Raw genomic sequence first — 27444 nt, forward strand, 5'->3', positions numbered from 1 at the left:
AGTGCACTGATATTTATCACAGGACATTAATTATTTGAATGGCCAGGCAGATACGAAGCCAGGACCACGAGATAAACAGGAGTAACATTAATGACCTTGCAGACAATATTAATAGTAACCTCAGACTTTTGGCAGATGACCCAAGTTATCTATATCAAAATACTATCTAAAAGAAGCTGCATAAATATTCAGTTAGATCTTCATAAGATTTCAAAGTGATGCAAAGATGGGCAACTTGCTTTAAATGTTCAGATATCTAAAATTGAGCACTTCAAAAAACACCACCACGTAGTGTCCTATGACTATAATACCAATGAGTCACTGTTGGAATCAATCAACTCATACAAATACTAAGAGTAACACTTGCAGGGATATGAAATGGAATGATCACATAGGCTCAGTCATGGGTAAACCATGTGGTAAGACTTTGATTCATTGGTAGAATACTGGAGAAGTGCAATCAGTCTACAAAGAAGATTGCTTGCAAATCATTTATGCGACCAGTTTTAGAATACTGCTCTCGTGTGTGTGTCCTGATTATACTGTTGCCTGACATATTGCATCCAGTCATGTTCCTCATATCTCTAAAATGACAGGTTGTTCAATAGATGAACTTATTAATCACACAGTATACACTGTGGCTACAAACATTTGTTGCACCACAAGAGATGCTGAGTACTGTACAATTTATGCACTTTTAAAGTAGGCAATTAACATTACAAAACATTCAGGCAATTAACAATACAAATATCAGTAATGGACCTTACATTTAAAAAATGTTACTGATAAGTATGAGTATTGTCAGGTTCTATTCAACTACACAACTGTATAACAAGATGCCATTTCTGCTGTTGCCTTTGAAGGCATAAAAGTTGTATATATGGTTTATGTAGGTGTGAATATTAAATATAATTTACTTGGTTTTGCAGTGCAACTCATTCCTCATTGGTAATGAGGCTAACCAGCTGTGGACTGAAAATAAAACAAAGTACAGAAGGACAATGTTGAGTTCCAAACTTAACAACATGTCTAATATTAAGTGCACATTAAACACGTAATGGTATACTTACAGCAATTTCATTTTCCATTTGTTTTGGCACGTCTGGGATGCTTTCAACTGTTTGCACTCTATATTTACAATTGCACACATCAATGATCCACTGAATAACAGCTAGTGTTCCAGCATCTTTGTTTTGTTTATATCTTGTGACTGTTTTCTTCACCAGATTCTGGGGAAAGACATAATTTTACAAGTCTTGATAATGGACAGGAAAAGGCGAAGTTGTAACCCACACCTTTTAGGCCTACTGTGACCCCCCTCTAGTTGCTCTTTTATAACCACATCTACATTCAGGATTTTCTGTTATTCATACATTAGGATGAGTTATGTACAGTATTACAAACATGCATCAACTATTTATCAGCAACAATCAACATAATGATAAGAGACACTGATGTCACTGGACGAACCCTGCTATTCCCTCAGAGTCCATTTGGGCTACACCATCACCAGGTTCATAGCAACTGTACATACAACCACCTTCACATCTTCTCTATTATATGATTTGCACTATTACTTAGTTTCTGATCTGGATCTGCAACAATTATGCTCATACTATCTGTAAATAAAGCAGTTCTAATGTAATCTGTTACAACAAAGATAAATTTTTTTCTGAATAAATGGAAAAAAGTGGTAATTATATGTTGCTTTGAGTAACACAGTATACTGACAACACCCCCGTCTGATTCTGTGTATACCTATTATGTAACAATGTAAAGTAACCTGCTTCTAACTGCTCAGATGAGATTTAAATATACTGCATGCATTGCCCATAATTCTATGGTATTCTCTGGGGTAAAACTGCTCTTCATTCAGATCTGCAGGCAGCAAATACTCAGAGGGATGCTTCATACTTGTTTTCAGTCTTTCATTAGGCATGGCATAGTTTTCTGGGGAAGTTCAAATAGTCTATCTCAAATGCTAACACTGCAGAAAAAAAATTGTTAGATACATGTATACTACACAGTAAAAAGAATCTTGTCTCACTATTTTGATATCTAAAATGTTAACTTTCCCCTCCCTATGCATTTAAGAAATTATAACCTCCTTACACAGCAGAGAAAAATTATTTGAGAGAAATCATTTTAGAAATGTATACAGCACGAGAAACAGAAATTTTTGCTACCCAAACACCAAATGAATTTACATGAACAGACTCTAGAATTATATGGGGATCAAAATTTATAATAAATTAGCAGGCAAAAATATATTTAATGTAAAGAAAGATCTTCTAAAAACGCTACTACTACACTTTTACTGCTTAAGAATTTCTTTGCATGGGGCCAGCACAAAGATGGCTTTCGCAAACGTCAGAAATAACAATGTGACAATAATTACATTTACAAAATATGTTGCAGGGTACAGATGCTGAAACTTACATATATATTATACATATATATTTCTTACAGCTGATGTGCTACTGGCTCATATAACAAGCAGTGTCTTAGAACTCATTTCTAACAGAAAAGATTATTTTTTTGTTAAAATCAATCCCCTTGCATGTACTTAAATAGTTTGGTAGTTTGTTAAAACAAATCAAACCATTGATGTATGGACTTCTACTTGTCATTTTAAATTCTGTTATTTTCTGAAAGTTTTGTTCTGGTGTTATGGTCACGTACAACACTGCACTTGGTAACTGCATTTAGATGACTCATAAAAAGTGTATATTATTAAAACATGTGTAAGGAATATATTGTTAAGTATAAGTGCTGCGCAAATGTATCACATGATTCTCTATGGCCTAGCCCATGTATGAGACTTATTGCTCTTTAAGCATGGACACGGGTTATCACTGCTTACGTCCTAGATGTGCAGTGAACCAGCTTGCTGCCACACCCATGCACTATGTCCAAGGAAGAGTCTTTCTGACAGGAATATGACAGAAACTGATAAGAGTTGTTTTGCCAGTGAAATACATTTATTTTTCCATACCTCGCTCGATATTACAAACAAACAGTTATATTTAATGTCCATACCAGCGGGTTGCACTGGCAGCACAGTTCGATCGCCAGTACTGGAGGGTACATCACTACGGTGATGAAGCCATTGTGTAACCATGTGAACCTCACAGAACAATGGTCACATATCCGAATGCTCGGTTCCTGGCGTGACCTGCAGAGCATCATGTCTTTCACAGAAAGATGAAAGCACTGCGAAATGAATGAATGAATGAATTAATTAATTAATTAATGAGCACAACTTGGCGTACCCGTTTGTGGGGAGCTGCATTAACTTGACCCATGTGGTCCACAGCAAGGAAGATCGGAAGAATGTAACACGTTGAGTAGTGCAGCTTGCACTGCCTGCCTGCTTTTTCTTGTCCGGGTCAGTGCACGTCGCACCATTGCCAAAATTTTGCATAACAGTAAATATGCACACACAGGCTGCTGAATGCAGAGCACCATCTGCTTGTGTCAGCAGTGACCACAATTCTGCTGTTCAAGTGTTTCTGCAGTACGACCATCACACGTATCTCCCCTGCCCCACCCTGGACAATGGAGTTCAACAGCTCCGAGAAAGCGCAGCGATCAGTCTGTGATGCACATATTTAGAGTTAGTGCACTGTGTGGTGTCGTCAGTGTGAGTGTGATGGCGGACAATCAGCGGTGAAAGCGCAGTGACACATGAAGTGTGTGCAAGGGGCTGGTAAGCATGCAGGAAGCATGTCCTCGCACAGTCAGCTAGTGACAGCAGCAGCAGCCAGTGCTGGCTGGGAACTGTCCAACTGTCCATAGCAATGCACAACGTAGACGCGCAGCTGTGAGTCACTTGGAAAGATGTCTAAAAGGCTGATGCACCAATAGCTTAATAATGACACAGAGCAGTCACAAGTGCTACAGTTAATACACTACAATGGAATGAAGTTCTCTATTTGAATTGTTCAGAACAACAAATCCAGGGTTCACGAATTGCCACGTACCACAAGTTTGCCAACAGAATCAGTTGCAGAAGCATGGGGGCAGCACTTTATCTGGCCTTAATGGTCAAGACAGTAGAGTGTGAAGATTACACACTAAGTGTAAACTTGCTAGAGTAAGGTGTCACCGTGACTCAAATGTGAAGAGGGCGATGTCCAGAACTCAATAGAAACACTACTACGAAAACCAGTGTGGACGCTGATCCAGCCTTAATGCCAAAGGGAGGCACTGGGATGTGAACATGAGTCCAGGAGATATGATGAACAAGCACATGTTGACACGGGCAGTGGTGTTCTGAGCTCGGCCGAGATATCGGCTGCAAGCATGGCCAGCTGGAGACAGTACATCTACAGCAGACAGCAGCTGAGAGGTGCCAGACTGACATTTGGAAGGCAGGGTACACGCTTGCCAAGTTGTGTGGCGTGGTGTTCAGAAGACGCAGCACCGACATTTGAAGCAGACTCAGTGGCCTGCGTACATGACAACCACTGGTGGTTGTGTTGGGGGTCAGCTGTGCAACTGGGGTGGGCGCACTTCAGACAGCAGTGCCAGCTGTCTCGGTGAGATGGTTGGAGGTGCAAGTGGCAACGTGATGACAGCTGCCTGCAATTGTGCTTCACTGGCGGCTACACATGTCAGCTCTGTCTGATCACTGGTGGAGGGAGTGTCTTATGTTGTCAGATCTTCCACCAAGTCGAAGAAGTGTGTGGCTGCTGAAGTGGGTAAGCCATAAGATGGCTTGATGTAGCCATCTGAGACTCTAAAACAGCTCCCTTTTGCATTCAATAGCCAGAGTTTGTTCTCGACAGGCAATTACATGGTGCAGTCTGGAGTATGGTGGTCAGAGAGGTGGCTGTACTGTGTCAGTACACAACATGATGTGACTGTAGCGCTGCAGGTCAGCGTGCATCAATACTTTCCTGATACTGTGCAACATAGAAGCGTGCGCTCGGAGGCCGGCCATGTGAGTGCACAGACGTGCTGCCAGGGTGAGGGCCACAGTATCGTGTGGGAGTGATACTTCCTCTATTAAATCAACTGCAATGGAAAGAGGTTGTCCGTAAACAAGGTTGGCAGGAGACGCACCTATCTCCTCCTTCGGCGTTATGCCCAGACCGAGCAGCAACAGTGTGAGCGCCTCCATCCAGGCAGTATCATGGCACGTGAGGGCAGTTTTCTAAGTCCTATGGAGCCGTTCAACCTCACTGTTCAATTACGGGTGGCAGATTGTGGTTCTGCCATTCTGCTATGACGAGACCCCTAGATACTTTACTGCAATTGCGTGAATGTAACCCTGATTGCGGGTGGCATTTGGGTCCATGCTGGGAGGATGATACTTTGTCGTTTATTTGCCGAAGCACACATGGTACCAGAAAAAGTCGCTCGGGGCAGCTCTGCTGTTTGTGGGAAACCATTAGAATGCCTGAAGCTGCATTACAGGTTGCGCAAACCAGCTCGGCAATGGCCAGATTGGCTGCCACTATGGTACCTGGTGCACTCTGCCCATGAATGCGCCAATCAGTTGACCTGCATGGTGAGAGCTGCCTGTGCGGCTAAGTTCTAAATTAAGCTGGTGCAGCCAGTGCATATCTGGCTTTCTACAGATCTGAACATGGAATGTTAGATCTCTTAATCACGTAGGTAGGTTAGAGGATCTGAGAAGAGAAGTGGCTAGGTTGATGTTCTAGTGGGAATTAGTAAAGGTGCAGTGGCAAGAGGAACAGGTCAGGTCAATATAAAATCAAACAGGGACAATGCTTGATTTGTGACAGTTTGCACCGAAACCCCGTACCAGTGCTTCTGTGGGGGGTGGTAGAATAGAACCTTGTTTTTTACTTGTACAAATGTTTTATTCACACTTTCAAAATGTGCAGAAAAGCTTTAAAATCAACATTTCAAAGTCTAAATTCCCTAACACAACACCTCCCCTTCCCCCCCCCCAAAGGTCACAGTATCAGAACCTCCTTTTTTTTTTTTACAAATCAAGCACTGAATAGGGGTATAGCACATGTAGGCCTGATAATGAATAACAAAGTGGGAACGTAGGCAAGGTACTATGAATACCATACTGACACATTATCATTGCCAGATTGGAAAAAAAGCCAGATACGAGGTTAGGTGCCATCTAGCTCCAGAGATGAAGTGAAGAGGAGGTTGGAAGAATGAATGGTGAGATAAATGAAGTTATTCATATGCTTAAGTGAGATACAAAAATAATTGTGATGGTGGACTGGAATTTGACAGTAAGCAAAAAAAGAGAAGGAAAGCTCGTAAGAGAATGTGAACTGGTTGGAAGGAAGGAAAAGGGAGGCCACCTAGTAGAATTTTGATCACAACACAGATTAATCATTGCTAATACTTGGTCCAAGTATCATGAAAGATAGCTGCACATATGGAAGAGAGTGGGCAGCATTTCATGGTTTTACATAAATCATTCACTGAAGAGCCAAAGAAACTGATACACCTACCTAATATTGTGTAGGGCCCCAGCGACCACCCAGAAGTGCCAAAACACAATGTGGCATGGGCTTGCCCAAAGTCTGAAGTAGTGCTGGATGGAAGTGACACCATGAATCCTGCAGGGCTGTCTATAAACCCGGTAAGAGTACGAGGGCACATTGCAAGGCATCCCAATAATGTTAATGTCTAGGGAGTTTGGTGACCATCGGAATTGTTTAAACTCAGCAGGATGTTCCTGGAGCCACTCTAACAATTCTGGACATGTGGGGTGTTGCATTGTCCTGCTGGAATGGCCCAAGTCCGTCGGAATGCACAATGGACATGAATGGGTGCAGGTTATCAGATACGATGCTTACACATGTCACCTGTCAAAGAGTCATATCTAGACGTATCAGAGGTCCCATATCACTCCAACTGCACACACCACACACCATTACAGAGCCTGTACCGGCTTGAACATTCCCCTGCTGACATGGGGGGTCCATGGATTCATGAAGTTTTCTCCACACCTGTACCCATCCATCTGCCTGATACAATTTGAAATGAAACTCGTCTGACTAGGCAACATGTTTCCAGTCATCAACAGCCCAATATTGGTGTTGAAGAGCCTAGATGAGGCATAAAGCTTTGTGTCATGCAGTCATCATGGGTACACGAGTAGGCCTTCAGCTCCCAAAGCCCATATCAATGATGTTTTATTGAATGGTCCACATGCTGACACTTGTTGATGGCCCAGCATTAAAATCTGCAGCAATTTGCAGAAGGATTGCACTTCTGTCACACTGAATGATTCTCTGCAGTCGTCTTTGGTCCCGTTCTTACAGGATATTTTTTGACCACAGCAATGTCAGATTTGATGTTTTACCAGTTTCCTGGTATTCAAAGTACACTCGTGAAATGGTCATACGGGAAAAACCACACTCACCGCTATCTCAGATATTCTGTGCACCATCGCTCATGCACTGACTGTAACACCATGTTCAAACTCACTAAACTCTTGATAACCTGCCATTGCAGCAGTAGTAACCAATCTCACCACTGTGCCAAAAGCTTGTCATCTTATATACACGTTGCCGACCACAGCACCATATCCTGCTTGTTTGCATATCTCTGTATTTGTATATGCATGCCTATACCAGTTTCTTTTGCACTTCAGTGTATAACAATACGTCAGATTCCAAAACCAGATTTTGAACTGCAAAACTTTTCCAGTGGCACATGTAGACTCTTGATTCACTATTGGCTATGAATTACAGATTTATACTGAAGAAACCCCACAAATGTATGAAATCAAGACGATGGGACCTGTACATATTGAGAGAACTAGACATCGTTCGGAGGTTCAAAGGGAGCATCAGGTAACCACTGTCAGAAATAGTGGAAAGGAATATAATAGATGATAATTGGATAACTTTGTGGCATGAAATAAAGAAGGCAACTGAGGAATAACTAGGCAAATAGACAAGGACTGGTAGGAACACTTTGATAACACAAGAAATATCGAGTTTAATTGATGAAAGGAGGAAATACAGAAATGCAGCAAATTAAGCACTCAGAAGGGAATACAGATGAATGGCTAGAAGAGAAATCTGAAGCTGTAAAAGCATGTGTACTAGGAATAGGCAGCCGTCATTATGGGAACATTAAAGAAGCATCTGGAAAAAAGACAGGTAGCTGGAATGACTATGAAGAGCACATACCACAAACCAATACCAAGCATACCACAAACCAATACCAAGCATACCACAAACCAATACCAAGCATACCACAAACCAATACCAAGCATACCACAAACCAATACCAAGCATACCACAAACCAATACCAAGCATACCACAAACCAATACCAAGCATACCACAAACCAATACCAAGCATACCACAAACCAATACCAAGCATACCACAAACCAATACCAAGCATACCACAAACCAATACCAAGCATACCACAAACCAATACCAAGCATACCACAAACCAATACCAAGCATACCACAAACCAATACCAAGCATACCACAAACCAATACGAAGCATACCACAAACCAATACCAAGCATACCACAAACCAATACCAAGCATACCACAAACCAATACCAAGCATACCACAAACCAATACGAAGCATACCACAAACCAATACGAAGCATACCACAAACCAATACGAAGCATACCACAAACCAATACGAAGCATACCACAAACCAATACGAAGCATATCACAAACCAATACGAAGCAAAGAAGTTAAGCCTGATACCTGAAAGCAATATAAAGAAGGGTTGCACAAAGAAAATATCTACATCTACTTCCACACTCTGCAAACCACTGATGTGCATGGTAGAGTACACTTCCCACTGTACCATGTCTGTATGTTTCCTCTTGTTATGTCTACATAAGTAGGTTGGGAGGAATGATAACTTAAACGCCCCTGTGGTCATTGTGATTAATTTTGTCTTTGTCGACCCTACAGGTATGACATTTAGAACATTTTACTTGATATTGTTTCTTGTAACTTTACTAATATACTTTTGCAGGGTACTTGGTGGCTATGTTCAACCACTTTCCAGTAAAGGTTTTTCAGAATTTTAGCAATGTACTCCCATGAATCAAATAATCCTCTGTCCATTCATTCTGCCCTTCTTTGTGTACATTCAATTTCCCTTTACATCTTATTTGGCACCGTCATATTTTAACAATATTACAGGGTAGGACATGCAAGTAATTTGTATGAAAACTCCTTTCTAGGCTCATTCTATTTCCCCCTTACCACTGAACTGAAGTCTACCACCTGCTCTAACCACAATTGACCCTAACCTATCATTCCACTTCATATCCCCACGAATTGTTACAGCCACGTATTATGAAAAGGGAAGACGAGGTAGATGAAGGTAAGATAACAGGTGAAATTGAGAGACTACTGAAAGGCCAAAAGTTTCAATGAGGCACCTGGGGTAAACAATACTCTCTCTCAATTATTAAGATCTTTGGGAGAACCAACCACTGCAAAACTTTCTGCATGGCATGGAAAATATGTCAGAGATAAGAAACATTCCTACTTCATGAAGAATAAATTAATTTCGGTTCCAAAGAAGGCAGATGCTGACAGGTGTGAATATTATAGAACCATCAGTTCCATCAAGAATGACTTTTTAAAAATAAACAGAGAAACTGGCAAAAACTGACCGTAGGGCAGATCTGACAGGAGGTATGAACACAGAGTAAATGTCATTTTTGACAGTGTAGAGGTAAAGCAATTTACTATATTTTTTCTTTATTTATTTACGCTATCATGACTGTCTATGAACTCCATATACTTTGTTGTTACAATTATCAATTCTAGCATTTCCTCTATTTGTGTATCACCTTCCATATGTAATACCTCTTCAAGTTATTCTTCAGTATTCCTGTCACATACTAATTTTATTCTACTGGGGTTATTAATTTAGTTTAAATTGTTATACAGGCACTGTTCTTCTTTTAGGTTTATTGGTAATGTTTTTCTGGTTTATTCCATTTATATTTATTTATTGACTAAGTTTAAACATTTTAATATCATTATTGCTGCACTGTCAAAGATGACATTTACTCTGTGCTCATACCTCAGTCTTTATGTGCAACATCGTTCTCTTTGATGACAATAGTCAGGTCAAGTCTGGCGATACCCTTGTAAGCTGAAACCTGGTCAACAAAATAAATTAATACTGTAGAACATACACAATACTGTGCTTTTCATTTATAACTTGATATATAAACTGAAAACAGTGGACAGTTTCTCAAAAAGAGGTTATAAATTGATAAGCAACAAAAGCAAAACAAGGGCAGTTAGGTATTTTGTGAATTAAATCAATCAGGTAATGCTGAAGGAGCAAAATAATGGACAACTCCACAACTGGAGACCATACAAAATTCAGACTTTCAAGAGAAAAAAAAGCTGCTCTGAAAAAGAAATTTATTAATACCTAATACAGAGAGTATGAAAAATTTGTCTCAAAAATAAATGTATTATTTCCTAACATAAACGTATGAGTTTGGAAATCTTTTCTGAATGTATTTGTCTGGGATGAAGCCTTACACTGCAGTGAAAAACACAACCAATAAATACAACACTGCAGTGCCTGCACTGTTAAGAAGAAGGCAGCAATGTTCCTTCAGACATGCACTCAGGAACGATGACATACGGAGTTTTGGTCTGGCACAGATAGCCAAAGCAGTTAAGATGACCGCTCACGTAAAGCGGGAAATCCAGGTTTGAGTCCCAGTCCAGCACAAATTTTCGTTGTCGTCCTTCCCTTAGAAAGCTGATGGTTGGTTGTAGTCACAACTGCAAATACATTTCATGACCAATGAATAGTGCAGATATACCAAAAAACAAATAATATCCTTTTGGTTTTTGGTCATGTTAGATAGTTCAGTTTCCCCCAGTACTATTTCACTTTCATCTTGTACTATGCATCAAAATGTTCAGTTAAAGGATTACTTCTTTTTAGATGAATCTGGCTTGTATGTAATTCTGGTCGTCATGTAGAATTTTGTGGACCACTGTGCAGACTTCTCTGAAGCATCTTCTCTGCTGCACAAAATTAAAAGCTTTCCGACTAACGACTTATACCAAATTATCAAATGATAACTGAACATGTATTTTCACTTTCATCCATTCAGTTTCAGATGTTTATTGCACAACGGCATTTACAATTCAGTTAATTAACATGACGCGAATACATTCTTTTTCTATGAGAACTCAACCAAGAGTACCGCTGAGCTAACAGTAATACAAAAGCATTCTTACATTACAATCCAAAAAACATCATTTGTTTTTCTCCTAAGAGATTCCACAACCCTGTTTATTTTGTGCAAGTCTTCTGTGTCCAAGGACTGCATTCCAGACACCCAGCAGTAGTCAATGTTCTCCTCACTTCTGTTGATATCTGACCCCCCCGCTTTAATCAACATTGCGAACTTCTTCAGTTGACGTGACAATTCTTCATACACTGGAACATGACTTGACCCACATCATCCTGTTACACTAGACAGACAAGAAGAGAACAGAATGTTATGAAATGTCGTGTTACTGAAGAATGCTGAAGATTAAATGATCAGATGAAGACATCCTGAACTGAATCGGATGGAGGGGAATTATGACACCGACTGCTAGGGTACATCCTGATGCATGAAGAAATAATTAAGTTGGTAATGGAGAAAAGAGTTGACAGAGGGGGAAGGGAGGAGGGGGGGGGGGGGTAAAATTGTAGAAACAGACAAACATCAAATCCTGACTGCTGAGAGAGAGAGAGAGAGAGAGAGAGAGAGAGAGAGAGAGAGAGAGAGAGAGAGAGTGTGTGTGTGTGTGTGTGTGTGTGTGTGTGTTTACACATTTAATCTCACTCAAGAAATGATTAGTCTGCAAGCTAGCATAGCTTCAGTCTTCTTTATAAGCCTTTCAACAACTCTACACCTCTACTATTCAGTGATTTATTCTCATGATCCCTAGGCAAGATGTACTATTGTGGCAGCACTGTGGTCACATGGTCTTTTTCAAATACAGGTTCACTGAATTAACACAACAGTGATTCAGGAGAACCGCATTGTCTTTCTACCAAGAATTTTCATTTAAACTCCCTAAGCATTTCTCCTATACTTTCATATGGCCTGCTTACTTCATAAGGATTCCAAATTCTGCAACAGTATTCTAGTGGCAGGTATACAATTTTATGCACCACACTTTCCCATAACCATTTCAACAAATCTGTCTTCCATTCAACTTCCACTACATTGACTCATTTCATCTCTCTTCTTAGTACTAACCCCAGAAATACTTTTGGAATGTGATGGGCTCAAGATGTTTACCAATAATTTTCGAACTATCTGATTCTCTCTCTTTGTCATCGGCATTATCTTACATTTAAAGATTGCTGCCTTTCATTAAACCAAGCGGAAATTTCATCCAAGTCTTTCTGCTACTCCTTTTGCTCCTCCAATGATTATATTTTCCAGTACACAATTACACTGGCAGTAAACAATATTATATTTCTGCTGATCCTGTCTGATAATCCTCAATCCAATCACATCTCTGTACAGATATTACATATGATCATAACTTCCTCAGTGTTCATAACATGGTTCCGTGATGAATACTTTCAGAGAATCTAGGACAGAATCTACCTATTCACCTGCATCTATTGTGTGCAAGATGTCGTGTGTGAATAAAGCAAACTATGTTTCAGCTGATTCTTTGAGATAATCTAGTTTTCCTCCAAAAACTGCATATGTTACGAGTTTATAATATGGACTAGGATCATGCAGCAGACGGATGTCAGCAGTATTGTTCCACAGTTCTGTGCATCCCATCTACCACCCTTTTCGTCAACAGGAGTGACGTGCACTCTTTCCCACTCACATAGGGCTATTTGCTGTGCAAGAGGTTCTTCATAAACATGAACTAGGAAAGGAGCAAATTCTGTGGCATGTTACAAGCGAAAATTGCAATTCCATCAGAGCCTGATACCTTGTTCGCTAAATGTTATCTTAATGGTTTTTAAATACTGGAGGTGCTAAAATCAGTGTTCTCAATTGTGAGCCAGTGTGGTGCTCAAAAACCGGTATGGTAATGCCACTTACATTAATACATTTTTAATGCTGAATTTAAAATTTCTTATTTCTGCATGTTGTCTTCATTTTCAGCACCAAACACAGCCATACAGTTTGGACCCATTCATCAACTTTGTATATGATTAGAACTTCCTACATTTTTCTAATATGTGTTTTGCCAGCATCTGGCTGTAAAAATTATTGGCAACGTCACATATGGCGCTTCTTATGTGATCAACAAGCTGCTATTAACTTTTCTCTGTAAGTTTTCATGAAGTCACTTTTGCAACAAGAATGCAGTAGTCTCTGTTTCTGCAACATTCTCCGAATGGTAACACCAGTGCAGGGTGGCTCTTTACTTTCTTTTATTACTTAACTTGAAACAGACTGCAGTTTATAACACATTTTGGCTTTAGCCACAATTGTTCTGCATTTCCCAGATCTTCATTAAATTTTCTCATTAGTTGATAGTGACATTATCAGTTTGACCAATCACAAACCCACTCCTAGGTTTCTTGATAACCTTGATGCTTTGGGCCACTGTTCGTTTAATAGCTTCATTGTCACTACTTGCTCTGTCATTGGTGACACTCTTGAAAAGATTGTGTTTTGTATCCCACCTGGAAGGCGGCGCGTGTGTCTGCTCCTGTAAACTGAAGCGTAGGCCGAAGGTAGGAAGTGAGTAGGAGCAGGTAAGGTAAAAATTGTGGTACTGCCAGTAAAGTAAAAGTACATTTAATAGAGAATATTAGTCAATGATATATACACATGACTTGGTAACGATGAGCATTTGGTGTAAAGCCGTTGTCCATGTATCAAAGCTAGTAGTTGGGCAAACTATCATTGAAGTAACAAAGGCAAAGTCTGTACTGGCTAACCCCCTATGAAGTGGAAGCTAAGTTACTTGGTCATCTGCTCTTGAACAACTGGGCTGAATCCAGAGCAGCACTCTTAGAGCTGCACAGTGTTGGGCTAGAGGGCACTGTGGTCAGCATTGATCATTCGCTCTTGTGGTGTCAACCTACGAGAGCACACCTATGTTGTGGCATCGTAGCTATTGATACAATAGGTTGGGTCTGTTTCTAATGCGGTACAAAATATTTCTTTCATGTATGGGATGTCTGATCAGTTGTTCCCAAAGCAGCTGTCATACAATGTTTTCAGTATTACTTCTCAAGTCTGTCTGTGACCTTACTGCCAATAATGTATGTTTAGCTATCCCACTCAATACTGGCCGTGTGTAAGTCACCAACTACTACTATTGCAAGCTTGGGGTATTTCTGTGCTATCAAATTTAGGCTATCTTTGAATGACTCTACGACCAGTGTGGCTAAACGTGGTAGTCAGTAGACATATTATTAATGTAATTCCAGTGACCGACGTACTCATGTCCATATCAGTTTATAATCAGACTTATTTTGGACCTCGCGAGTTGTGATGTGTCTGCTTGTCACTATAAATACTCCTCCTCCTGGGGAGTCCAATCTGTCTTTCTGATGTATGTCACACATGTTATCAAAAATTTCCCAACACTACTTCAGGTTCCAACTAATGCTTAGTTCTTAGTATGCTGTTCTTCACCAGAAGAAATGCACAGAAAACTTGGGACTGAATGCATCAGAGCCTTATGGATCATGTTTGGAAGATGTTCTAACTATTTCTGAGCAATGCCGAACTCAATGTTCAGCTAGCTGCATTGTCTCCAGCTCACTTTGCTGATTTTTCATGTTGAACACTGATTTCTTATCAGATTTATCCAAATTGGGAAGTGATGAACATCATGCAAATCATTAACTGTTTCCCTCTGCACAGTGTGAGCAACGACATGAGAAGGTATAAAGAGACCGATGTCCTAGAATCACCCTGTGGCAGAGGTGAAGTGTGTGTTACACCCTCTGATTTAGGCACAAAGCTTCTGAAGAAATGAGCGCCTTTAACAGTTTGATTCAGAGGCACGAAGGGGTAGAACCCATGGTATATTATATGCCCTCAAGTACCCACAAAACACAGAGGAGCTGTGTATTATGGTTAGTGGGAACCATGTTGTCTACACCTTCATTATGGGGCGTGAACAGTGGTACCAACCTACATGTCTTTGTGAATACTAACAGTGACTGTCTGCTCATTTGTTTTTAAGAATGGTCACATAATGTTTAGCCCTCTTTCCACCAACATTGTTTCTACATCCCCTTAGCAGCACAGGTCTTTGGTATCCACATCTTGGAGATGCCACTCCTAAGGACTTTGATGTGCAAGTCTGTGTTCCTACACATTTTTTAAACTTGTTTCTATTACTGTTCAACTGCAACATGCGAGCCGTGTGTGTGTGTGTGTGTGTGTGTGTGTGTGTGTGTGTGTGTGTGTGTGTGTTGGCGCGTGCGCACAGGTGCGCTCTTGTACTTGGGAGGGGGGCAGAAAGGGAGGTCTTTTTGGGGATTTTTAGATCTCTCAAGTAGACATCAACAATCACTGCTGTATTGCAATTGGCAAAGTTCTTTGGTCTGATGCCTTTGACAGTTTCTCTTGCTCCCTTTTCTTTTTTTAACCTTCTATGTAGGGAAGAACGTGGTTATCTGGGTAATGACAATTAGCAAGTACTGCTAAGGTTCACCTCAAAGATGTGTGTAATAACATTAACAAATTAGTAATACCAAATTCTAAATACTAAAAATAAGCAAAAAATCCACCAAATACACTTTTTGCTATTAATATTAGGAAGAGAACTCCGTAAATAAGGTTGCAGGTTTTAAGTTACTTGGCATTCATTTTTACACAACAATTAAGAAGTTGTTGAGTCGGTCAATTAAATATCACAAAATATTTTGACAACACTAAGCTGCATAAACCAACTGTTGGGGCCACTGCCTTTCAAATTGGTGTCCACAAGCTGCAGCCAAGTGAACAGAAAGTTGTCATCTCATTCCTCGACCAGAAGCTGAAAGAGGCTAAGCTGACATGACAGAAGTCGCCGCCCCAGCACTAACGGAAGTCTCGCTAAAGAAAACATTATTGTCACACGAGTATCCCATTGCCGGGGGTCTGAAACAACGTTGACACAACACAATAAGAATCCCAGATTGTCACAGTGGTGACCTAAATTACAGCATGTCTGAGCCTGGAGCTGAGTTGCTTCCAGGACCTATGTGATCAGCAGTCATAAATGCAACCAGCTCCAGCCATGCAGTATCTGTCATTATCTGCAGACACTTAAGAAGTATTCCATACCAGTCAACAGCCTGATAGGGGTCATCCTGCCTAACTCTACTAGACTACACACCCACTAGATGCAAGTCTATTGGTTGCACCTATCTCTGATGGTGCTTGGAGTTAAACCAGTACCTTCCATATGGAGGCCATCTTCTGGCTACTTCAACCGACACCAGGAAGCCTACAACAGGCATCCAAGTTTTGGAGCCCATGGCCAAGCACCACATGTACCACACTTCTGTCAAATCACTGCCTCACCCCCTGGCTTGTATGCACTCTGCTATACAGGCTTGTGCCACAACCAGCTGACACTGTCTCCTATTCTGGATATCATTGTTTTGTCACCGCACTCAAGTGCCTCTTGTGCTGGGCCCACCACAGTGCTGTTAGTTGCTCGTGCATTTGCACCATATAGTGTGACCAGCCTACAACAGAGTTCTGCTGCTGCTGCTGCTGCATGCTTGCATCCTGGCTTGACTCTGCTCTCCAACGTTCAGGGTGCCGACATTTCTCCTGCTGCCCCCAGTTAGGCTGCAACTCAATACCACTTATCACCTCTTGCTGTCATGTGCTGAGTTAGCAAGTCCTACCAACCAGACCCAGCCTATGCTACGGATGATGACTGCAGCAAGACCACTCCATCAACTACAGAACTTATCATGACAAGATCAGTAAACAATAATGCCATCCTAAGCCGAATACAGCTAGTGTCACAAAGGAACCAGTGACTTCGAGCAATATTGTGGGTTGATGCATAACATCAACAATACAGTAGGGTGAGTGAGGAAACTATCTTTTCGTTTGTCATTCCTTCAAGTGTGATGACAGCCAACTGGACTGACAGATCAATTTAACAGTGAAATTTGTTATAATCAACAAGGGCATGGATATCAATCAATCCAAGGGAAATGTATATGAAGACTATGCTGGTACGAGTCCAGTTACATGCACACAGTGTAATGTATTACGTTATGGTGTCCCCTGTAGAGAGTCAGTCCCAGTAAAATGCTTTACATATCGTATTTATGAGCAATATTCTAGAAGTGCAATTTGTGCGCCTGAAAGACTGAATTACATTTAGCTGTATTACATTTAAGTGTTATCATTCGATCCTTGTTTCTCCTCTCGATAAGTCACCTGATTTGTTTCTTGAATAACACATTCGTAATATATTGATGTAGAAGTAAAGAAGACAGCTTGGAAATACAACCTAATGAATCACATATTCAATTTGACTTCAGTTTTGGTTTACAACTTCTTCAAGTTGCACACGTTCATTTGTGACGACACTCTGACACAAATCATCTGGAATGGCGCGGCATAACTCCACAATGATGGTCCTAAGTTGCACTGCATTTTCAGGCTAACTGTGGTACACCTTCTCTTTAAGGAGCCCCCAAAGGAAGATGTCACAGTGGTTAATGTCCGGGCTGTGGGGCGGCCACATTCCTCCTCCTGCATAAAATTTTGAAAATCTGTTTGACAATACCCTAAGGCCAACTATTTCGTGTAAGAAATCAAGCACAACATTGGCAGTATGGAGGCATCCTCCATCCTGCATTAACCATTGTGTCTGCAATGGAAGACATGAAGCCATAAATTGAGGAAAGAACTGGTTTCACAGCATATGTAAATGGTGTTACTGTAGCATCTAAGAAGATTCCATGGCTTGACATCGTGACCCACATGCACACTTTCACCCCATAGGTGTCTTTCGTGTGGATTATTCTCGGAGGTTCAAGTGTCCAGAATTGAAAGTTGTTTGTTCACAACTCCATTCACATAAAAATAAGCTTCGTCAGAAAACCATGTGTTGTGTAGCACTGCCTCTTGATCTTGCACAATTGCGCACCTAGCAAATTGCAGTCTCCACTCCTTATCTCTCACAGTAAGCTTACGCGCTACATTCATTTTGTATGGATACGAGCGAAGGTCAGATTGAATAATTCTTTGTACAGATTGGTGCAAAGTTTCCAACTTGGAACTGGCTCTTCCTATTGATTTACTCGGACTTGAGTCAAAGCCACTTGAACTGCTTCAATGTTCTGCGGCGAATGTACGGTGCATGAATGTGGCCACTGACATGCCAAAACAAATCCAGTACTTTCAAATTTTTGATGTGCTCTGTATATTGTCTGTGGGCTGGGAGCCCACAGTGTGCCGAAATGAGCACAAAACACTGTTTGTCCCCACGAACAGTAACACAATCTTCGTCTTTTGTGCAACGGTCAACTGTCCTTTGTCCGAAATCACAGCAAACTGAAATGGAAGCGATGAACTCCCAACGACATCCGGCATAATTTCCATGAACTGCACGAAGTTGAGCGCACAATTTCAAAGCTTTTGCCCCAATAGTATACTTGTAGGATCAAAATTTCAATCCACTGACTTATTGTGCACCACCCTATACCACTATTCTAGTCAATCCCCTTCAGTCAAGACAGGAGAACATTCATCAGTGTTTATAGGGAACCTGTTCACAGCTGGACAGATGCAACAGTTGTTGCGAATGGCTAAGTTATGCTTGACAGGAGACACGAAAACCCACATTAGTCCCAAGAGCACCTAAGGAATGCTCAATCAATGATATACGAGACAAAATAGCTGTACATACTATTCCAAGCAAGTCTGTAAAAAGGTTTATGGACAGGATAAGGAAAATTAACAGGAAAACTTATGAATTAGCTGATAGTGATGAGGCAAATAATGTCATTCTGCAGGAAGTGGAACAAAGAATGTTAGAGAGATTTTTACGGGGACTGACAACCAGTATGTCAAGAAAGGTGCATGAATAATTTCCAAACAGCTTTGATCAATGCTGTGCACTGAAAGCATGAGAGGAAAAATGTCTTTTCTACTGACATGAAATTTTGGACATTTGGGCCATATATGAAGGGAATGACATCAACCGCAATGTAAGAGATGTGGTGGACTGGGACACACATAACGAGATTGTACAAGTTAAGGGCACAATTGGAAGGGGCAGAATATGTCGGAGTGTCACAACCAGTAAAACTTTATGCTGCAAAAATGTATGTGGAGGCAGAATCCTGCTTGATTGGCAAAGTGAATGGCAAGGAACAGAGATTTTTGTTAGGCACCAGTACTCGTGTGTTTGACAAGTTTGGACCACATAGAAAAGGGATCGTTAAGTCCTCCACAGTATAAGTTTTGTAGAGTTGGAGGTAGTGACATACAGTCATTAGATTCAGCAATGTTAAGGTAGGAGCAGAGCAATTCTGGAAATTTGTAGGCTTTACCTGATACAGGTGTAGGGCACTGCATGATCCTGGAGTTAGATTTCCTGTATAAGCATCATACTAAAATTGACCAAAGATGCAACATGGTAGGACTCAGGGAACTTTGTTCCGTATGGGAAAAACTTGTCAATGACATACTGAGGCAAGCTATGTCTCTGATGAAAGATAATCCTGCAGTGACCACTACACACATCGACTGCTGTAGTCTCGTGTGTTAGCTGTGTTTGTGCCATACAGAGATGCAATTGTGGTGCGAGTTGAGCGAGTGTGAGGTGACAAATGAATGGGATCACCTTGGAGTTGTGACTCATTTAAGCTACTGATTCTTTCCCTTCTGTTATTTCATGTTAATAAAACTGTTCAACCTTATTCTCATCATGTGACTAAACACTTATCAAGTACAGGGAGCAAGCACTACATAGTCTAACATTCCTGTCAAACCAATTGAACTGTGTGCAAGATCACTATGGAACAATTCATGTGATAAAATACCAAAAGGTACAGGCAAAACTACTGCTGGTGAACACGGAAATGGAAGTACTTGTAAATGTACTGTATAGGGTGGAATCACCAAAAGAAAAGAATGAGCTAGATGCACCACAGTGTTCTCTGCACAGGAACACTGCGTGTGTATGGGAAACGCACAGTGAGCGAATAGTGCCTATCGGGGTTGATAATTTTGGGACCCTAAAAATTTGACAAAGTGATTACTGGTTGCCAATTTAGATACAGTAGACAAAGGCTATCTATAGACAACATACAGGGTGTTTCAAAAATGACCGGTATATTTGAAACGGCAATAAAAACTAGTCAGGAGCAAGATGCCAGTGTAACTGTGTTACATGAGAAGATGAAGCACTCTCAAGGAACATAGAGAATGGCAATGGACTGGTTACTGTTTGAATTTGAGAATCTATTTAATCCTCATGGGTTTTTAGCAGCCACCCTGGTAACGCAACACAGGATCGCAACTGAGAATCAATCATCTGTGTACTGTAAGCCATATAGGGTGCATCATCACCTACAGCCAATAATGGAGGAACTCGCTAACTAACAATTTCATGACAGTATCACTGAGAAAAGTACCAGCCCACTGGACGCACCTGTTGTTTAAACAGTATGAAGAAGTATCAGTTTTGTTGTGATTACAGATACCTCAACAGTCAAACAATTGTAGATGCACAAACAATATAGAATGTACTGGAAACCCTCGGTAACTTGGGGAGGAAAAATGTTCAAATGTGTGTGAAATCTTATGGGACTTAAATGCTAAGGTCATCAGTCCCTATAACTTGGGGAAATGAACGTATCTGTTCCACCACATATTTAAGAATATCGTAAACTGGTAGTATACCAGAGGACTGGCCAAAAACTGCATTTTCAGTTGTTTTGGGTCATCACCAGCAGCACTGAATGCTGTTAATCTAAAAAAATGCACCCACCACATTTACACAGTTGCTGCACAGGTTTCTAGGGGATTAGAGCCACAACAGTGGACAATTTAGATAGACATTACAAATATGAAAGAGCACCTACAATGGTTCAGGGAAGCTTTTTAAGACACTGGGCTCAGCACACCTAACTCTTAGCATATAAAATGTAACTTTGCACTAAAAGGAGTTAATTACTTGGGACTTGTAATTAACCAAGATGGAGTAAGAAAAGATCAAAGGTTGGTGTGAACACTGTATGGAATTTTCAAACACTTCAGACAGGTAAGGACTTAGTCATTTTCGGGGTTAGCAAACTATAGGAAATTTGTAATGGTGTTTATGGTGATAGCATGACCTCTCACACACTTATTAAAGAATTTGCGAAGTTCCACTGGACACAGGAGGGTGAAAGTGTGTTAGCAAAATTAAAGGAATTTTTAAAACTAGTCCAGTATTGGTCTTTCCAAATTACAGAAAAGAATTCATATTACCATGTGACACTAGCTATCATCCAGCAGGTTGTGCTTTTAAGTCAAAAAGTACAGGCTAAGGAACACTAAGTCACTTACACATCAGGGCACCTGAACAATGCAGAAAGCAACTATTCTTCACTGGAAAAGGAGATATTAAGCCTGATACACAGCAAAGCATACTTCCACTACTATCTGTATGGAAAAAAAAAACTTTGAGGTGCTAGAAGATCAACCAGCTTTAAAGTAGTTATTGGAATTAAAGGATCCATCGAGTTGACTTATGGATTGGGCAATAAAATGACAGTCTGGTTTCAAAGTAATTCGTAATACAGTAAGAAACATGGAAATGCAGATGGCCTTCTGAGGAAGGCTGGTGTGGTATGAACAGCAGGCTGTAGCATTGCAGAGTAGCAAAGAGCGTGAACTGCTAATGCAGAGTGTAAACTATTTGCACTGCAACCACAGTTCACTATTGGTGACTATTATATCATGAAAGATGAGATGGTTGTGCTTCACATTGTGGCTCCTGTCACGCTGCGAGATCAAGTATTGACAAGCATATGAACAAGTATTATGCAGTCATGGAAAGTGCAGAACCAGGGACCAAACAGCAGCTGAACATAACTAGTGGAGAATGATTAGACAAGACAAAGAGCAGTATGTTGAAAACTTGGGGAATTGCACTGTCAAATCGTTCCACTACAGCGGTTGCCAGGCGAAAGCTAGAAAACCTTTCTAAATAATCATGATGGACATTTTAGGACCTTATAGCTGGACACCAGCAGGAAACTGCTCTGTTCTGTCTATGACAGACCATTTCTCATGCCATGTGGGGACTATCACTGCTCTCTATCAGCATGCTGACATGGAAGCTCACACAATGGTAAATAACTGGTTACTGAAGTTCAGTGTTTTGGAAATGATGATCATGAAACAGGGCACCAACTTTATGTCCAAACTGATGAAGCAGTTATGCGTTTTTTACGTATTCGCAAACTGAGAACAAGCCCACTACACCCAAGGCCAACATAAGAACTGAACATGAATATCAATGCTAAGCTACTATGTGAACAACCATCATAAGGTCTGGGATACTTCATTGGTGTATTCAGTAATAGCAAATAATTCTAAAACCCATGAGAGTACAGGTCTTTCATCATGAAAATCAAAAAATGCCATCACCATTTGAAATGATTAAACAAAAGGTAAGAAATATGGTGAACTAATCCAAAAATTCACAAAAAACATTACGAGAAGAGTGGGAAAGAGTGCAAAAATCCAATACCAAGACTGCTGAGCATCAAGAAAGAGTTGGCAATGCAACATTATATTACAAGAATGTCATGTGGGTCAATGGGCAATGCTGACAAGCCCACAAACACCATACAGTAAAAAAAAAAAACACCATTCATCACCCAGAACCAAGGTCCATACAAGGTTCTTGAGATTATCTCAGAAGTAAAGGTCAAACTGCAAATTGCTAATGCATACAAACACAGTGCATGTCTTACATATTCATCTTTTTACAAGCACAAAAGATTTGTTGTGACTGATCACAATCGACCTTCCAAAAAGGGAGGAGAGTTAAAAAGAAAGAGAAAGTTATGCCACACAAACTGCACACGATTCCATTTGCATTAAGAACACAAAAGTAGTACTATATTAACATTTTTTAAGTCACGTACTACAGAAACCAATGTGTACAGATTTTGTGTATATGGTAACGCACGTAGCTGCAATATTTTCAATATTAATTGCGGATGAACATGTGGAAAACGACAAATGATGGATTAACAATTAGATGCCATTGTGGGGTAATGTGTTAGCTATTTACCAGCAAAAGCACCAACTCTCTAAAGAATAAAATTCCCAAGTATAAAAGAGCTTCGAACATTTGATTACTTTACACAAGAGTTAATATGTTATGTAGTTAACAATAAGCATGTAAGCAAGAAAAAGTTCAAAAAAGGTTTGAAATTATGCTTAAACTTTGTTGGTCACTAAATGTTCTCATTATGAAACGCTGGATGAATACATTCTGGGTAATGCGTACTCAATTTTAAGCAAAATCTAGTTTTTCATAAATGTCTATAACATAGTATCTCCTGGACCATGTGTTGTTCGATGACATAATTTTGCAGGAACATTCAGCTGATACCGTCTGCAAAGTGTGCTGCGAATAGTGGCAGTGGTACAGAAATAATTAATTGAAATATCATGTCCGATGGTGAAGTTTAACTGCATGAACAGCGAAAATTTAGTAAGTGATAACGTGTGAAGTTTGTTGGGACTCAGTAAATGCTCCCATTCTCAAATGCTGGATGAATAAGGTCTCAGTATTTGCATGCTGTCAGTTATGCTGCATCAATACAAATGCATAGTTTCTTATAAGTCTTAATGAATAGATTAGGACAGCAATTTAAATTTTAAAAATTGTCAGTAATTGCAAGAAATTTTGAAAATAGAATTTTTGATGCCATTACGTAAGCAACCTGCAACTGTTATTGGTTTCTGGGATAGTCACTTAGTACTAAATATTTTTGGGGATGATATGTATGCAGTGGGAAAAGAAGAAGCCTTTAGAGAAACAGTTGAAAATGAAAGCCTGCACGAGGTGTCGAATAAAAATGGGCAAAGACTTATAGACTTTGCCATGGGAAATGCAATGGTAGTGAAGAGCACATGGCTCCAGAGAAAAAAACATAAGGAAAGCCACATGGCGCTCGCTAGAATGGCACTACTTTTAATCAAACTGACCATGTGGTAATCGACAGGGGACATGCATCTGACATCCTTGAAGTTCATAGCTGCAGGGGGGGGGGGGGGGGGGGGGGGAGGCTGACTGCGATTCAGATCATTATATGGTAAGAATGAAATACAGACAACACATGGCCATCTACAGATCCAGAGGGAAAAGAAAAGATCCGCGAAGATACAATGTTTCCAAATTGAAAGAGAAGGGAGTATCCGAAAAGTAAATCACAGAACTGCAGAAGAGTGAGGCTAAACAAAGCCAAGCTCTGGAAAGCATTGGAGGGAAGTGGTGTATGATTAAAGAGGCTCTATAAGAAACCGCAGAAGTAGTTTTAGGTTTAGAAGAAAAGGTGAAAAGGACAGAAAGGTATGATGGAGCTAGTAAAAAGGCAGTGGAAGAGAGAAATGAGGTAAAGAAGAAAATGATAAACAGGACAATAAGATCTAATACAGAAGAATTCATGAAGAAAAGGGAAGAGGCAGATAGGATTTGCAGAAGAAAGAAATGAGAATTAGAGAAGACATGGATTACAGAGCTAGAAGAAGAGCATGATGAATTCTACAAGAGAGTTCAGAAAGGCTTCCAACCATGTATGGTGTTCAATACAGATAAAGAAGGAAATTTCATAGTAGGAGAAGAACAGGTTCTAGACTGATGGGACGAATATTTCAGTGATCTGCTGAATGTTACTACAGAAAGAGAAGTTCTGGAAGAAAATGAAACAGAGGGTGACCAACTGTGGCAGCATGTTAGTCAGGATGAAAGACCTGTATCTATACCAACAATACAGGAAGTTAGAAGGGCAATTAAAAGACTAAGGAATAATAAGGCTCCAGGTAAAGACAACATTTCAGCAGAGACGATTAAGGGTGGAGGGGGACATCTAACAAGATTGGTACATCAGCTGATAGTGAAAATATGGGAAAAGAAAGAGATGTCAGGCCAGTGGAACATGGCCGTTATATGCCCGATTCATAAGAAGGTGGACAAAGCAAACTGTGGAAATTATCGTGGTATTGCTTTAGTCAGCACTGTGTACAAAGTATTAGCCACAGTCATTGCTATGAGACTTGCACCAATTACAGAAGAAATACTTGGAGACTACCAGTGCAGTTTTCAATGGGGCAGATCAACAAATGACCAGATCTTCATTATAAGGCAAATAAGGGAAAAGTGTTATGAATATAATGTGGATGTACACCAGCTTTTTGCAGACTTTAAAACAGACCCTTGATAGTGTTAAAAGGAAAAAGCTATATGACGCCTTAATGGAGATGGAATTTCCAAGTAAACTTATCAGACTGGTACAAATGACCCTCGCCAGCAGAAAATGCCAGGTAAAAGTACAAGAAAAACTTTCTAAAGAATTTGAGGTAACCAAGGGTTAAGACAGGGTGCTGTATTATTCGCACTACTCTTTAACATAGTATTGGACAGAGTGATGCGAAGGGTGGAGATTGATAACCAAGGTGACACTCTGTTTAACTGTATGCACCAAAATATAGCTTATGTCGATGTGTGTATGCTGTCTAGAAGTTTGAAAGAAATGGAAGAAGTATTTGGCAGAGTGGAAAAGGAGGCAGAACAGATAAACAGGTAAACAACACAAAAACACAGTATATCTTTGCTTCAAGGAAAAATGCTGTTATTAAAGAGGAATATATTAAGTTGAACAGAGGCAATTATGAGAGATGTAAGAAGTTCTAATACCTGATAGTGCTGGTTATGGAGGATAGCCAACTAAAATCTAGGATTGCTGCAGGAAATAGAGCTTACTGGGCCCTGATCAAGATACTTCAGTCACGTAGCCTGAGCAGAAAATTGAAGGTGACTGTCTATCAAACAGTCATAAGACCAGTGGTAATGTATGGCTCAGAAACATAAACAATGACTGTAGCAGAAGAAGAGCTCTTGAGAAGATGGGAGAGGCAAATATTAAGAAAGATTTTTGGAGCTTGTATGAGGTGGGGCAATGGAGGATAAGGAGAAACAAGGAATTTGAAGAAGACCCTAAATGTAGGATCTGTGATGAGAGTGAAGAAACTGCACCACACCTAATCTTTGAATGCAAGGCATTGGAGAGCAAGAGACATAAAATTTTCAAGACAACTACACCTGAAGAACTGGTACGGAGACTCGCACTATTTAAGGGCACTGGTTGGCTTTACAAGATATACAGAGAGCAATACCACACAATAAACTTGGTTTCGGTGCGAGCAGTGCTGGGTTTAGACCAAGGCTGTTTTAGCTTTCCTGCTAGAATCAATCAATCAATAGTTATGTACCGTGAAGAGGGTATTTGTTGCTGTCTTTATTATGTACATCTGAGAGTGGCCCTGGACCACGCATGCCCTGATGTGTAACAACTAGCAGCCCTGTCATGTGCTTGACTACAGTGGATAAAACTAGGTCCAACACGTGCCATGCCACAACATGTACACAACAAACAAGTGATACCTCTGCTGAAATTCAATGTCAGTTCGCAAGTTTGCATCCCCAAACAAATCTCTAGGATGCAAAACACCAAATTTCACCAGTAACACAAGTGACTCATCCACCTGGTGTTGGTTTCACAATAAGTTCGGAGGTAATGTGAAAAAAGTTCTTCACAGTGTGAATACTCAAACGTGAGTGACAAGTGTTAGTGGGCATTGCCACTCATCATCCAAACAAAACACACCCAACACAACTAGTACCCTACATTGTAGCAATGTAATGACCACAGCTTTACCACATTTCAACAGGCTGTTTAACAAGGAGAGGAAGAGTGGTTACAAATTTCTAGTTGACTGGTGCGGAAATTAATGTTTTCCTATGGCATCTGTACTTTGAATCAACTTCAGCCACATCCCATACGTTGACTGTAGCAAACAATAGCCACAGCAACACGTATAGTGAACGTAAAATTTCACTATATATCTGCCTTTCCTTCTACCCATTGTGGAACTTCATACTTGCTGATGTTAGTGGTCCAATCATTGGAGCCAATCTCCTACTTTTTACAATATGATGGCAGACTTATTCTAGTGGCACACTGACAATTTTCCATCTGTGATGTCACCCCCGCCAGTTTGTGATGAGTGTGCCAAGCTCGTTTTGCCTTGCACAAAGATCTCTGAGGCATCCTGCACTAAATACGGACTGCACCCAGTGTAGAATGTGAGAATCAACCCATTCCTTTCAACACTGTATCTGTAATCAACTCTATGCCATCTCCAGCGACACAATTTATGCTCAATTATTGGGTGATTTTCATACTGTGACAGATCCTGCCAAAGCACATGAAAACATTTGCACAGCACA

At 40.4% G+C, this 27444-nt stretch overlaps 1 protein-coding gene across 5 annotated transcripts in view; it reads right to left on the minus strand.

Annotated features, from left to right (window-relative positions):
• Positions 1–27444, minus strand: part of LOC126279017 (cohesin subunit SA-2-like) — a 359735-nt gene that overhangs the window by 300548 nt on the left and 31743 nt on the right. For all 5 annotated transcript variants that reach the window (XM_049979406.1, XM_049979405.1, XM_049979404.1 and 2 more), the window contains one exon: positions 1071–1229. In XM_049979406.1, coding sequence (XP_049835363.1) covers positions 1071–1229 — 159 coding nt within the window. The remainder of the gene's footprint in view (positions 1–1070; positions 1230–27444) is intronic.

The sequence above is a fragment of the Schistocerca gregaria genome, chromosome 6 (assembly GCF_023897955.1).
Source record: "Schistocerca gregaria isolate iqSchGreg1 chromosome 6, iqSchGreg1.2, whole genome shotgun sequence".
Lineage (NCBI taxonomy): Eukaryota > Metazoa > Arthropoda > Insecta > Orthoptera > Acrididae > Schistocerca > Schistocerca gregaria.